Source organism: Mirounga leonina, unplaced genomic scaffold (genome assembly GCF_011800145.1).
Source record: "Mirounga leonina isolate KUSES-001 unplaced genomic scaffold, KU_Mleo_1.0 Mir_175, whole genome shotgun sequence".
NCBI classification, from domain to species: domain Eukaryota; kingdom Metazoa; phylum Chordata; class Mammalia; order Carnivora; family Phocidae; genus Mirounga; species Mirounga leonina.
In genome coordinates, this window is record NW_023270453.1 from 30,221,623 (window position 1) to 30,236,218 (window position 14,596).

General features: G+C 57.0%; 1 protein-coding gene across 1 annotated transcript in view; it reads right to left on the minus strand.

Moving 5' to 3' along the window:
* Nucleotides 1-3,172: 3,172 nt before the first annotated feature.
* LOC118021831 overlaps nt 3,173-14,596 on the minus strand; it is a 134,286-nt gene continuing 122,862 nt past the window's right edge. The window contains exons 62-73 of the mRNA XM_035022283.1: nt 12,684-12,852; nt 12,080-12,264; nt 11,759-11,851; nt 11,382-11,580; nt 10,105-10,244; nt 9,927-10,024; nt 6,846-7,027; nt 5,133-5,338; nt 4,804-4,981; nt 3,988-4,097; nt 3,705-3,818; nt 3,173-3,551 (exon numbers count right to left, since the gene is read on the minus strand). Coding sequence (XP_034878174.1) covers nt 3,192-3,551; nt 3,705-3,818; nt 3,988-4,097; nt 4,804-4,981; nt 5,133-5,338; nt 6,846-7,027; nt 9,927-10,024; nt 10,105-10,244; nt 11,382-11,580; nt 11,759-11,851; nt 12,080-12,264; nt 12,684-12,852 — 2,034 coding nt within the window. The 3' untranslated portion in view covers nt 3,173-3,191. The remainder of the gene's footprint in view (nt 3,552-3,704; nt 3,819-3,987; nt 4,098-4,803; nt 4,982-5,132; nt 5,339-6,845; nt 7,028-9,926; nt 10,025-10,104; nt 10,245-11,381; nt 11,581-11,758; nt 11,852-12,079; nt 12,265-12,683; nt 12,853-14,596) is intronic.

A 14,596-nucleotide genomic window follows, 5' to 3' on the forward strand; every position in this document is an offset into this window, starting at 1 on the left:
TTTTTTAAGATTTTATTTGACGGAGAGAAACACAGCAAGAGAGGGAACACAAGCAGGGGTAGTGGGAGAGGGAGAAGCAGGCTTCCCGCTGAGCAGGGAGCCTGATGTGGGGCTCGATCCCAGGACCCTGGGACCATGACATGAGCCAAAGGCAGACACTTAACAAATGAGCCACCCAGGCGCCCCTCCTTCATGATTTTATTTGGGTCATTTTTCTTTTTGATAAATCTGGCCAGGGGTTTATCTATCTTATTCTTTCAAAGAACAAGCTCCTAGTTTCGTTGATCTGTTCTACTGTTCTTGTGGTTTCTATTTCATTGATTTCTGCTCTGATCTTTATTATTTCTCTTCTCCTGCTGGGTTTAGGCTTGATTTGCTGTTCTTTCTACAGCTCCTTTAGGTGTAGGGTTAGGTTGTGTATTTGAGACCTTTCTTGTTTCTTGAGAAAGGCTTGATTGCTATATACTTTCCTCTCAGGACTGTCTCTGCTGTATCCCAAAGATTTTGAACAGTTGTGTTTTCATTTTCATTTGTTTCCATGAATTTTTAAAATTCTTCTTTAATTTCCTGGTTGACCCATTCATTCTTTAGTAGGATGCTCTTTAGCCTCCATGTATTTGAGTTCTTTCTGATTTTCCTCTTGTGATTGAGTTCTAGTTTCAAAGCATTGTGGTCCGAAAATATGCAGGGGATGATCCCAATCTTTTGGTACCAGTTGAGACTTGATTTGTGACCTAAGATGTGATCTATTCTGGAGAATGTTCCATGGGCACTAGAGAAGAATGTGTATTCTGTTGCTTTGGGATGGAATGTTCTGAATATATCTGTGAAGTCCATCTGGTCCAGTGTGTCATTTAAAGTCTTTATTTCCTTGTTGATCTTTTGCTTAGATGATCTGTCCATTTTGGTGAGGGGGGTGTTAAAGTCCCCTACTATTACTGTATTGCTGTCAATGTGTTTCTTTGATTTTGTTAATTGGTTTATAAAATTGGCTGCTCCCAAGTTAGGGGCATAGATATTTACAATTGTTAGATCTTCTTATTGGAATGACTCAGTATGATATAGTGTCCTTCCTCATCTCTTATTATAGTCTTTGGTTTAAAATCTAATTTGTCTGATATAAGGATTGCCACCCCAGCTTTGGGTGGCAATCCATTTTTTTTTTTTTTTCTGTTAAATTTGAGTTTACCTAGGGCGCCTGGGTGGCTCAGTTGGTTGGGCGACTGCCTTCAGCTCAGGTCATGATCCTGGAGTCCCGGGAGCGAGTCCCGCATGGGGCTCCCTGCTCAGCGGGGGGTCTGCTTCTCCCTCTGACCCTCTTCCCTCTTGTGCTGTCTCTCATTCTCTCTCTCAAATAAATAAATAAATAAAATCTTTAAAAAAAAAATTTGAGTTTACCTATTCTAGATAAGAGTCTTTTGTCAGATATGTGGGTTTGTAAGTATTTATCTTTCCGTTCTCTTAAAGAAGGTCTTTCACAGAACAAAAAAATTTTAATCTTGAAATCTATTTTTTGGTGTGCTACTCACTTCACTCAGCTTTGCCTGATGTCTTTCAGAGGTACATTTCAACCTGTAGGTTCAGTTGATTGAATGGCTAGGAAATGATTTAAACACTCTTTCTCAAATCAATCTGGCCAGATTGTACTTAACCTACGTCTTGAAATTTATCAGCAAAGGTGTTGAATGACTTTTCAAAATCTCTACTGGATCTGTAGTTTTGACTTCTTTTTCATTTCTTCCTATTTCATTAATTACTCTTTAATTTCTCCCTCCTGCTTCCTCTGGTTCACACGGAGGATCAGCCAACACTTACTGTAATGAATGGGAATTAGACTTGGCAGTCGTTGCCAACACTCTACTGTTGCAGCACAAAAACAGCCACGGATGCATGTGAATAAATGTGTGGGGCTCTCTTCCTTGAGTGAGTCTCCATCAGTGGGAAAGATGGTTTCAGATAGCGCAGTGCTAAAAATCTGTTTCACCTTTAACATTAAATCATAGTTAAGCTGGGTATAAAATCTAACGTGACAGTTGTTCTCTTAATGCTTTAAAGGTGTATATTCTACCATCTTCGGTCCTTGCTGGTGGGAGATTGGTTGTCTACTTGTTCCTTGAAAGATCACTTCTTTGCCACTCTGATGTGTCTTAATCGGGGTTGATTGACAGTATCTGGGATACCTTGTGCTTCTGGAATCTGAGGAGTTCCAGTTCTCAACCTCTTTATTTTCCCATTCTGAAATTTCTGTGAGACTCTCTCATATTTTCCAGTTCATTAATTTTTTCAATATTTTATTTATCTTTAGAGAGAGTACATGTGGGGGGAAAGAGAATGTTAAGTGGGCTCCATGCTCAGTGTGGAGCCTGACATTGGGCTTGATGCTGTGACCCTGAGATCATGACCTGAGCTGAACTCAAGAGTCAGATGCTTAACCCACTGAGCTACCCAGGCGCCCCAAATCTGGTAAGTTTTAAATTTCAGTTAATATATGTATTTAATAGTTTCAAATTCTAGTATCTTTCTTTGACCAGATTCTACTCAGGTTCTGTGGAAATCTCAGTGAGGACCTGACATTGGGGTGGGGGGGCTTCTGTCTCTGCCTTGGCCAGGCCTAGCAAGAATTCTGCTAGGTCAATTTAGCCAGAATAATAGGTTACCTTGCCATCAGCCAGGGTTCCTCTGATCAGTCTGGGCTGCCTCCAGCAAGAGTCCTGGCAGGTCGGGTTAGCCAGAACTTCACCATCCCTGATGGTTCCTCTTGGTAATTTTCCATCCACAGACGCCCCCCCACCCCGCTCCTTGGCTGTCAGTCCCCACTTTTCCCTGTTGTAATCAGAGCCTGATCTCTCTCCCCTGTATGGCCAAACCCCATTGCAGTGGTCCCTATACCACTGTGATAGTCCCCCTGAATACAGCCTGCCTGCCTGGTCTTTTCCAAGCATCATGAGTAATCTTTCCTTTAACAGAGGTCCTTTTCCTGTTGTTTGGGGCAGTCGCTGACTTCCAGCCCTGTGCAGTGGAGCTTCAGCTGTGGGAATCATGCACAACAGTGGTTGACCCAGGGCTTTCCGGACATTGGAGAGAGTGTACATTCAAACCCCTGAAGAGCAGATCTGTGGTTATACATTTTCAGGAGGTGAGTTTATAGTTGTCTATGGTATTGTCTCCTGTGTCAGAGGTCCCAGGGCTCATCAGCCTTGGCTTGGGCAGGGGGAGGCTTTGGGCCTCTTTTTTCTAAGTACTCCTTTGCACAGAACTTTGTTTTGACTCTTAGCTCCTGCCAGGCGGACAGGCACTCGGTTGTCATATAATGAACTAAGTAAGAGAAAGGAACTAGTTTTCCCTCTGGGAGGGAAGGCAGGGGTCAGCCAGGTAGGGGTGAGCTGGATGGCTGGCGGGGGTGGCTTACCGCACTGCGGAGGAGGGTCCAGGGGCACGAAGCCCCGGGCACACAAGTGGATGTAGGCGGCTGCCAGGTTACAGGCAGGGTGGAGCTCCTGGGTGCCACAGGTGTCCTGGATGCACAGGCTGAGGAATGGCGTGGGGTCCACCTGAAATCCAGCACCCACAGTCACGGTCCTTGTGCGTTATAGCCTTGCGAGTAGCACAGGGGAGGGGCAGAGGCAAGATAGGGGTCAATTTGGGTCCCTTGGTCTATCTGCTGCATGGCTTCTGCTGGGGTCCAGACCCAGCCTCACACTCACCACCCTGAAGCAGTTCCCCAGGCAGGAACGGGGGTCCTGGAAGAGGGCCCAGCAGGTGGGGCTCCAGCCTGGGCACTCCTGAGTTTTCTCCATGGCCCTGCAGTCGCCACCCACCTAGTGAGACAAAGCCCAGACTCAGGCCTGCCGCCTGGACCTCCTCCTTCTTGGGCAGCTTGGACAGAGAAGCTGTCTGCAGAGTACACATGCCCCAAGCCAATCTCTACCCACACAGCCCCCGGGACACACGACCCCCCAAAGGAGGAGGGCTGGCGCACCAGCTCACCTGCCAGGCGAGGGCGAGCTCCTCCAGGCTCTGGGCCGCTGTGCCATCCGGCAACATCAGCTCATTGCCCGCCTCATTGTCATTGGTACCCAGAAGGCCAGCAGACACCCCTGTGCAGAAAGGGGGCCAGGTGAGAGCCTGTCTGGGCCCAGGTTCCAGGAATGCCCGAACCCTCCACACCCGACGCCCACACCACCTCCTGGGCTCTAGGCCTTCATCAGAGGGAGAGGAGAAGGGAGCAAAGCATTTGTGTCCCTTTTGGGACCCTCCCCATGCCCACCGTCCTCATCTCAAGTGGCCTGGGCCGACGGGAGAGCTGTTCTGGGGCCACCCTGAACCCGGAGTCGATGTCCCAGAAAGGAGGTAGAATATGGGGTCAGAGAGCCCCGGGCTTAAATCCGGGCTGTGAGAATGGTGGCCCGTACATGAGCTTCAGTGAGGTCATCCAAACCACAGCCAACAATGGGGAGGAGAAGGGGAGGAGGCGGCGACCGGGGTATTACAGCTGCAGAGACAAGGCCAGTGGGCACCGAGCCGAGCAGGATCTGTCCACCTGCAGTGGGGACGGTCTGAGCACTGCCATGACCCAGCAGGGAGACATGGCCTTGGACCTCCTTCCCATCCTGAGCCCTTCAGACTGTTCTCCTGCCTGCTCAGCTTGTAAGCCCCAAAGATCAACGGCAGCCTGAGGGAGTCCCTGGGCATCCTGCCCCCAGTGTCCCGAGGACCCCAAGAGTGCCCCTGGCTGGGGATCTGCCAGCCTCTGCAAGGCCGACCCCACTGGCTCGGAGGCTGCTAGCTGGGACCCAGACCCACCATGGAGCCAGAGGCCCAGAGTCAGGCTGCAGAGACCGGCTCGGACATCACAGGTGACGGAGATGCCGTCCTCACTGGTCAGCTTGATCCTGGGGACATCCCTCCTCATCTTGGCAGGAGGCAGATCGACGTGCAGACAGCTCTCCGTAGGCGAGGAGGAATCATACAGCCTGTATGTCTGGGGGCCAGACATGGGCTGAGCAGACAGGTGGCAGGCAACATGGGGCACCAGGTGGGAAGGGTCTGGGGCCCAGGACATGGGCGTGTGGATGTGACAGGAACGTGTCATCCTTCTGGGCCCCCTGCCCCTCCCACTCTCGCATGCTCACCTTCAGGCTCGGGTAGAGCACCAGGGTGGTACGGTTCAGCTCCACGGACAGGGATGGGAGCCCCGAGTGGTCCCGGTTCAGTGTCAGTGAGAACGTGTCGTGGGCAAAGTCCTTGGCCAGCAGCAGACGGCCACAGTGGACACCCAGGCTCCACACCTGGCCATCAAAGGTCACCACATACCTGGCCCCGGCCACCACAGCATGGTCTGGGAAGAAGAAAGCCCAGGGCAGGTAAGATGGCTCTGCCCGCTCTGCCCGCTGCCCTGGGGGCCCTGAGCGCAGGGGGTACTCCAGGGCATCCAGAGCCTTTCTGGCCTGTGACCCCTTGGGCAGCCTACATGGGGGGGTCTATCCCCAGCTCTTCTCCACCATCTCCAGCCAAGTCGACAATAAAAAGAAAGGACTGATACAGGATTCCTTTCATACGAAGTGTCCAGAGTAGGCAAATCCATGGAGCCAGGAGGTAGACAGGTGAGAGCCAAGGACAGAGGGTGACAGCTAAGGGACAGAGGACGCTTGTGAGGTCATGAAAATGCTCTACAACTGACGGCAGTGGGGGATGTGAACCTCTGAATATATTCAAAGCCGCTGAATTATATGCTTGAACTAAACAGTGTGGTATGCGAATTGGGGGTCAATGAAGCTATTGAAAAATAATCACTATAAAAAACACACAAAAGTATGACCAAAGGCTCCATCTAATGCAAGGAAGGTACCATGGGGGCCTGGCTCTGCCCTCCTCCAGGTGGGCAGAAGATGGAGACAGGGACAGCGTGCCCCACAGGGCCAGTTCAGCTGCTGAGCAGCGACTTGGGCTAGAAGTGGGAGGGCACTAGGGGACACATACCCAGGCCAGGGGGCTGCTGGCCCAGCCAGCCTCACGAGGAGGGTCCTGCATGCCCCTTCATCAGCCATCAGAGCTCAAGGTCACGGGCCAGCCCAAGGCCACATAAGTACGGAACTCCAAGGCCAACTTCAACCTCACCGTGCTGCCTAGCAGAGAAAGTACCCCTGACCCTAGGAGGGCGACCGCTTGCCCCGAACCTCAGCCTTCCCACGTGGGCAGTACGAACCACACTGACACACCAGGCCTACCAGGCCCTGAGTGCCACACCTGCCTGTGGGCTTGAGGCCCACCCCAGCACCAAGGAATTCGGCTCACAAACCACACGTGCCTGTCACCCAGAGGAGTGCGCCAGGGTGCCACCTCCAGTGCACAGAGGGGAAACCAAGTCCCAGAGAGGGGGGGAGACTCGCCCGGGCCACACTCGGGCACGAGCTGGATGCACACTCCCACGGGGCCCCGAGCCCCTGGAGCCACATCCGGTCTTGGCACAGCCCGTGGTGGCCGGCCCTGCCTGACCACGAGTCTGGACTCCATTAGCCGCCTTCCGGCTCCAGCTGGAGGTCTGCCTTTTGCGCCTCCAGCACCAACAAGGGGGAGGGAGCTGGCCTCGAGCCCCAAGCAGCTTGGCCCACTTCTGGGTTGGGCCCCAGACTCAGGCTTTCCTATGCTGGACGAAAGCCCGGATCTGCAGCCCGGTCCTCGTCCGCTATGACCTGGGACAGTCCAGTAACCTCTGGGCCCTGCGGTACTGGGCTCAGGTCCCGGGGGCCACCCAGGACCAGGCCCCTGTCTGCCCCTGCCACGCCCTGCTGCCCCATCCCACAGGGTTCAGGGCTTCCCGGGGAGGAGGGTGGCCCGAGACTCACAGTCATGGGGGCTCTCCAGCAGGCGACGCTGGAGCCGGTAGTACTCGGCCCACACATTGGTCCTGGACAGCTCGCCGAGCGGCCGCAGCAGCTTCTCCACCACGTAGCCGGTCACCCGGGCCACAGCCAGGGGCTCGTTCCCCGCCGGCAGCAGGGGCAAAGTCACCCGCACCGAACAGTTCCTGGAAGGAGCACAGAGGTGGAGGAGGGTCCAGGCTCAGGGCAGACACAGCGGCCTCACTGGAAGGACACAGATGTCTGGGCTCCTGCCGGAGGGGGGGGGACGTACGTGCTGCCCCCCAGGGCCTTGGGTCAGGTCTATGTGAACCCTGAGAATGGGCCGGCCCACATCTAGGGCTCCTGGAGGTGGGGTGGACAAAGGCAGCAAAAGCATCAGAGAAAGGGGAGGTCGGAGCCAAAGGGGACCTTGGGAGTTCGACCATCAAGGGAGGACCCTGAAACTTTCTCAGGGCGGAAAACAGGGGTCAAGTCGACTTTGTGGGGTCTGAAGGAGCAGAGAGGTCTCAGCACACGTTGGGCTTGGAGGAGATGAGGAATAGTTCATGCCCTCGACTGCGGATGGAGGTAGGTGCCGGGGGTGGGGGAAGACATTTACCTCCCCCAGGAGGCCCGGAGGACCTGCAGCGGTGGGGCTGGAAGTGGTCTCAGAGGCCTCCCTGCCCCCCACACCCCTTCCTCAGCACAAGCACCCAGTGCTGACCCCTTGCCAGGACCTCCCCCGGGCAGGAGCCCCCTAACCGCACCAGTCAGCCCCTACCTTTGCAAACAGCCCCGACTAGTACATTCCTCTGCACACCAGCTGACACCGTGCCCCCTTGGCAGCTTCCCTCGGCCAGCCCACGTTGTGACAGCACCGAGAGCCCTGGTGGCCTGAGCACCACCCGAGGCACCGAGCACTGATCCAAGGTTGCCCAAGTCAGAGCTGGATTCAAGCCCAAGCATTCCCCCGGTCCCCACGCGCTGTGAGGTCGCTTGGCTGGGGCCGCTGCCATTCCGAGCCCCGCCCCCCCCCACTGCTGATGGGGCCCCAGCCTGGGAGGGGGAGGGGCGCACACACCCCAGAGCCCAGGCCTGTCTCTGAGGCTGGTTCTGCAGCCCCATCCGGTCCAGTCCCCTCTCTGACAACTCCCAGACTGTTGTACGGCCCAGACCTCAAAATAGCAGTTCCTACTGGCCGTTTCTAACTGCGTGTCCTCATGGCTTCTCAAGCTCAACGCGTCCAGAATGGCGCCTGACCATCCCCGCTCCTGCCACACACACTGAATAAAGGCCCCCGAAGACCTCCAAGTGCCTGGGCCCTAGGACTACGGGAACTGACGTGGCCAAAGGCACTTTGCGGGTGTGCCTAAGTGAAGGATTCTGGGATGGATTATCCGGGTGAGCTCATGTCGTCAGAAAAAGGGCAGGAGGAGGGTCAGAGAGACAAGATAGAAGGACAGAGTCTGGAGAGAAAGTGATGCTGTGGCTTTCAGCTTTGAAGGCGGAGGAAGGGTCTCTGAGCCAAGGAGCGCTGGTGCTCCTAGAGGCTGGAAAAGATAAAGGGGGTGGGTTCTCCCCTGGAGCCTCCCTGGGAGCCAGCCCGGCTGACACGTTGGCTAAGGCCACTGAAACGGATTTCCCAGACTTCGGACCTCCAGAACGACACGAGAATAAATCTGTGTTGTTTGAAGTCACTAAATGTGTGGGTCAAGGGGCTATGGAAGCAAGAGGAAACTGATAAAGCCCCCATCTGCCTGCCACCAGTCCCTCCTGCCATTTGCAAGGCCAAAAACCTCGGTGCCACCTGTTCCAACACCTAAGCCAATCTGTCAGCAAATCTCCAGGCTTGACCTTACAACACGTCCAGAATCTAAACACCTCGCAGCCCTTCCATGGCTCCCGAGTCTCACCCAGACACCCACAACCGAGGGCCACTCCTTACTGGGCTCCGCACTGCCATCCACACCACGCCCCTGCCCCCAGCCAAGTCTCACCACCAGGGCCAGAGGGATCTTTTTATTTTTTTTATTTATTTTTTGACAGAGACAGCGCGAGAGGGAACACAAGCAGGGGGAGTGGGAGAGGGAGCAGCAGGCTTCCCACGGAGCAGGGAGCCCGAAGCGGGGCTCGATCCCAGGACCCTGGGATCCTGACCTGAGCCGAAGGCAGACGCTAAACGGCTGAGCCACCCAGGTGCCCCCAGAGGGATCTTTTTAAATGGGATATACATCATGTCTTTTCTCAGCTCGAAACCTTTTGTGGGTTCCCATCACAGAGTAGAAATTAATGTCCTCACAAAGGCTCCAGGCCACCTGGATGCCCCTCAACCCTCAGGCTCTTGTAGCCTCCACTCCAGCCCCACTGGTTTCCTCCATACTCCTCCAGCAGGCCAGGCACACTCCCACCCCTGGGTCTTTGCACTGGCTGTGGCCTCTGCCTGAAACTCTTCCCATGATGCCCACAGGGCCCCCTCCCCCAGCTCCTTCCAGCCCTTGTGCAAATGCCACCTTCTCAAAGAAGCAGACCATGGCTTCAGCATGCCAAGGGTGCCCCCCACCCCACTTGTCCTGCCTGTTCTTCTCCAGCATTTACCACCCGATATACCAAAGCACAGGCTAGGAAACTATTGTCTCATGGGCGAGATCCAGCCCGTGTCCAGTTTCTGGAGGGCCTGCAAGGTAAGAGGGGCTCTTCTGTTTTTAAAGGATTATTGAAAAACAAAGGGAAGATGAAGGGAAAGACCACTGAGCCTACAAAGCCTGAAAACTTTTACCCTGAGGCCCCTCTGGAGGAAAGTGTGGCCGAGTACAGTGTAGATAACCTAGCTCTTTGTTCAGTGTGAGGATGGGGATGGGTCTCATTCACTGCTGTATCCATAGAACCTAAAACAGCTCTCACCCGGAGAACCTGTTCATCCAATACCCGTGGAATGAAGAATAAACCTCAACTTAACAGATGAGGACTGAAAATGCCCCCCTGGCAGGGTCGTCCTAAGGAATACACGAGACCAAGGGTGCTGTAGCCTGGGGCCCGGCCTGGGGCAGGGAGGCAGAGAAGGACGGTCCCTGGTCCCCAAGGTACCTGGCTGAGAAGCTGTACAGGGCCAGCAAGGGCTTGCAGAGCCTCCGCAGGGCCTGGGACAAAGTGGATTCGGCCCAAGACAGCATCTGGCGGGCGGCCTGCAGGGGGCGGGCGGGGAGAGCCATCAGGGTTCACCCCACCTGGCAGGCCCGCGTCCCACCCCCTTGCCCCACCTCACCAGCTCCATGGCTGCCCCGATGGGCCTGGGCCCCAGGGCCCGCCACAGCCGCACGGCCTCCTCAGCCCGCTCCCGCCACACCTCGTCCAGGGGCTGTGGGGTCACCTCCAGGTAGGCATCCTTCAGTGTGGCCAGGGGCCCTGCAACAGGTGGCCGCCACCCACCGTGAGCCCCCTCCCCATCCCCCACCCGGAGTCCTGACCTCAGGCCAGATGCCACTGCCTGCAGCCCAGACCCCGGCAGGGGGACCGGCCCCCTTGATGACCCAGGCCTCCAGGAAACAGGGCCTGTTCCAGGGAATAAGGTGGCGGCACGAGGGACTGCAGGGAAAGAGCCAGCCCGGCAGGCCCGAGACTTCCCCTCTGCAAGGCCTGTTCCCAAGGTTGGCCCTGGGCTGGCATGTGGGAGCCCGGATGGGAGGAGGGTTGCCACCACTCCCAGAACCGAAAAGAGGGCCTCGCTCTGCCCAAACCATTTGCAGGGACAAATGGCTTGTGCCCAACACCCCCTTTCCTCCGGTGAGTCCGGAATGGTGGTATGTGCCAGGGGAGGCTTCCTCCACGACCAGCCCCCTAAGAAAACCCTCGGAGCAGGACCTCTAACGAGCTTCCCTGGCAGACCAGTGGTGGTCACCATGTGACGCTGGGGGAATTGAAGGCGTCCTGGGTGACCTCCCCAGGAGAAGATTCTGGAAGCTTGTGCCTGGTTTCCCTCCCTCACTCGGGCCTGGGCCCCCGTGCCGCTTCCCTTTGCTGATCTTGCTCTGTGTGCTTTCGCTGTAACAAATCCTAGCTGTGAGCAGGAAAATATTCCGAGAACTGAGCCCTAGCGAGCCACGGAAGCTGGGGGTGACCCAGAGACAGAAGCAGGGTGGGAGAGAAGGGCCAGCTATCGGCCCTGGTGCTCGTGTGGAGAGGCCTGAAGTTCCCAGCATCACTCGGAGGATGCTTGGGGCAGCGGCGACTTAGTAACCAGGACAGAAGCCTGAACCACACAGCCACGCTGGTGCTGATCACAGAACCAGAAATAGGCTCTGGGATCTTCCAGCACTGGGCCTAATAGAAATAAAGCTGTAGGCCCAAAAGAAATCAGGCAGGGACTGGAAAAAAAAAAAAAATAGACCAGCAGTCCACAAAGAACCAAGGCAGCGGGCATGAGGGATGTTAGCTTGGAGAGCTGCAGGGATGGAGGCAGCAGAGTGAACACGAAGGCTGCAGGCCCATGAGGCCCCGCAGGCCGGGAGGGCTCTGGGGTTGGGCCCTCACTCGTGCACTCACGTTCCAGCTCCTTCCGCAGCTGCTCCAGCCCCACCCGTAGTCTCTCCAGGTAGGGGGGCAAGTGGTGTATCAGCGCCTGCCTGGCCTGGCCCCATGGCGCGGCCACCGCCCGGCCACTCGCCACCACGGCTCCCAGTCCCCCGTGGGACAACTGCAGGAGGGGGCCCACCATGCTGTCCAGGGTGCCCGCCGGCCGCACCTGGGCAGGGAAATCGAGGCAAGATCGGTGTGAGGGTCTGGGGCACCCGGCCCTCCAGAAGATCCTCACGCCTGGTGAGTGGAGGGCACAGGATGGGCCGGGGGAAGGGGGGGGCATCTCCACACAGCACCTCCCCTTCTCGAAGTGTGTCCCCAACCCCCTGGTGCAGTCTACCCACCAGGCGCCGGAACCTTTCCACGTAGGCATCCAAGCCTCGGATCTTCTTCTCTAGCTGGGCTCCCACCTGGGCCCCGATGGCTGCCATCCTGGACTGTGGGCACAGAGGGACAGGCTGGGGACTCCGGGGAGGGGGGTGCTTCCTGGGACTGGGGTGGACAGGAGGTTCTCGGTGCTGGCCATGGAGCCCCAGGATATGTTTGCATGCTACGGGGCTGCCTCTGGTTTTCTGGGCCTTGTTGGACCCAAAAGGCTCGCAGCCCCAGCACCGTGGTCTGGGCCCCAGGGAAAACAGCACCCCCCACCCCTGGGGCCGCCTCACCTCCACGCTGCCCAGCAGGGTTCCCGGACAGCCGTGTGCCTCCAGGCGAAGACTCTGGTTGGCAGCCTGCAGGCTCAGGCGTCCCAGGGGCTGCACGGGCTGCCCGCCGTCCTGGAGCAGGGCCTCCACCTCAGCCGTTTGCCTGTGGGCACATGCCTGCAGCACCACGCTCTCCTCTCGGCTCCCTGGGGCCAGGAAGGGTCCTGCTGTTGCCCCCGGGACTTGCCTGGCTGCCACCCGGCTGTCCACACCTCCTCCTCTCCACGGAGAGCTTCCTGTTAGCCCCAGGCCCTAGCGTTTGCAGGCCTGGAAGCGTACCACCCAAATCCGCTTCCCGACCCCCTGAGGCCTGGGCTCCTTCTCATCCCCCAGCCCATACCCACCTCCCATCTGCCCACCTGGACCCTTCTCCCAACCTCTCCTGACATCACAGCCCATACAGGTGGCTGCAGGGGGCTCACTGTCTCCTCCGAGCTGAGAGCGCCACGAAGTCCAAACCGGGTTCCCTGACTCCTCAACTCTCAACACCCCGATCTCTGTCCTCTCTGGGGCCCAGGTGGGCCCCGCCCCAGCCATCTGAGCAGTCCTCGCTGTCTCAACTCACCTTCCTCATGGGTCACAGCGGCCTGGAGGCAGCTCGGGGCCCGGGACACCGACAGCCTCACTTTCTCGTCCCCATTGTCCACAATTCCCTCTAGCTGGATGCTGGCCCGAGAAGCCGAGGTGGAGACCCGGCCCCGCAGGCCGAGCTGCTGAGCCTTGGCGCTGAGGATCTGCAAACAGGAGAGCAGAGAGTAGAGTGGGGCCTGGTCCCCCCGCTCTTGCTAGCCCCGGGCCCAAGGAGAGAAAAGGCAGCGCCCACCCGCTGCCTCACATCTCCCGGGGCACTGGGACCCCCACGTACAACCCCACAAGGTTCACTGTCCCTGCCAACTGCAGAAAGTACCTACTAAATCCACATCTGGGAGCCTGATAAGCCAGGGGCACCCGCCATCCCCATGGCTTAAACATCGCGGACGCCAGGCCTCACCCCGGCGCCGCTGTCTTAACTGATCCGGGTGGCCCTGGGCCTTGACATTTTTGCCGTCCCTGGTGCCCAGCTGTTTCTACCTGCCGTGCTTTCTGTAATTTCAGGAGAAACACGGCAAATGCCTCAGCACGTTCAAGGAGCTGTTGTGGGGAGCACGGGGCACACAGTCCCCGAGCACTTTGTCGCGACCCTTGCAGACGCCCAGCCTTGCAGGAGGGGGACTCGGGACAGGTGAGCTCTGAATGGACAATGGGGCTGGAGGTCACAGAAGGAACCCTGGAGGACCCCCTGCAAGGGGAGGCCTGTTGGGGGGAGGGGAGCCACCTCTGGCCGTGACTCAGCTGCCCCATGTTCGAGTCCAGATGCTGCTACCAATGAGCCGTACCACCCTGAATAAGTGCATTGCCCTGTCTGTGCCTCGGTTTCCAGTTCTGTCAAATGACACAGGACGGTGGCCTTCGAACTTCCACAGGAATCGGAATTACTGTGTGTGTGTGTTACAGGAGGGCGCCTTACGGGGTGAATGTGTTCCTCAAAAAGGCGCGTGGAAGTTCGAACCCTAGTTCCGATTATTCGGAAATAAGGTCTCTGCAGATGTGGTTGTCCTGGATTCAGGTGGGCCCTAAATGCAATGACCCATAGCCTTGGGAGACAGCCGTGTGAAGACCCAGAGGTTGGAATGACACGGCCATAAGCCAAGGAGCGCCCAGGCCTGCCGGTGACCCCCAGAAGCAGGAAGAGGCACGGGGGGACAGTGCCCTAGAGCTTCTGCTGGGCGTGTGGACTTGCTGACACCCTGATTTCAGACTTCTAGCCTCTAGCACTGTGAAAGGAAAAAAATCCTGTTATGTTCCAGCACCGCGCTGGGGGTGCTCCGTTCGGCAGCCCTAGGAATCTAATTCAGGGGGCTCACTACACATGTTCCAGAAAATCCATCCTCAAGGTTTCCAAGTGGGTGGGGTGCAGCCCAGAGAGCCTTCTGAAATTTCACAGTGTCATGAGGACCAAACAAGGCTGGGAAAGACCTCTCTCCACCGCATGGACCCCCCACATGGGGCAGGGGGCCCACTCCCAGGCCGGCAGGCCTTGGGGCACTGGGATTACAGACGCGGGAGCAGCTGGGGGCCTGGCTGGCAGGTGGGGAAACAAAGCGGTCAGCCCCGGGCAGCCTTGGAGAGCAAAGCTCTTTTGATACCACCATGCCACCATGCAGGGCAACAGGCCGAGCGACCTCCAGAGGCAGAAGAGCCATCCCCGTCCAGCTCTGGATGCTGGAAGGAAACCTCACGAGCACCTACTATGTGCAAACAGCTCTGCAAATGAGGTGGGATTTGTTCCCATTGGACAGAGGAGACAACTGAGGTCAGAAGAAGGAAAGTCACGAAGTCAGGGGCACTTGGCCAGGGGGACGCGGAGGTGGGCAGATGGTAACAGTGATGGGGCACCTACTGTGTGCCTATTTTATTATTATTTTTATTTTTTTATTT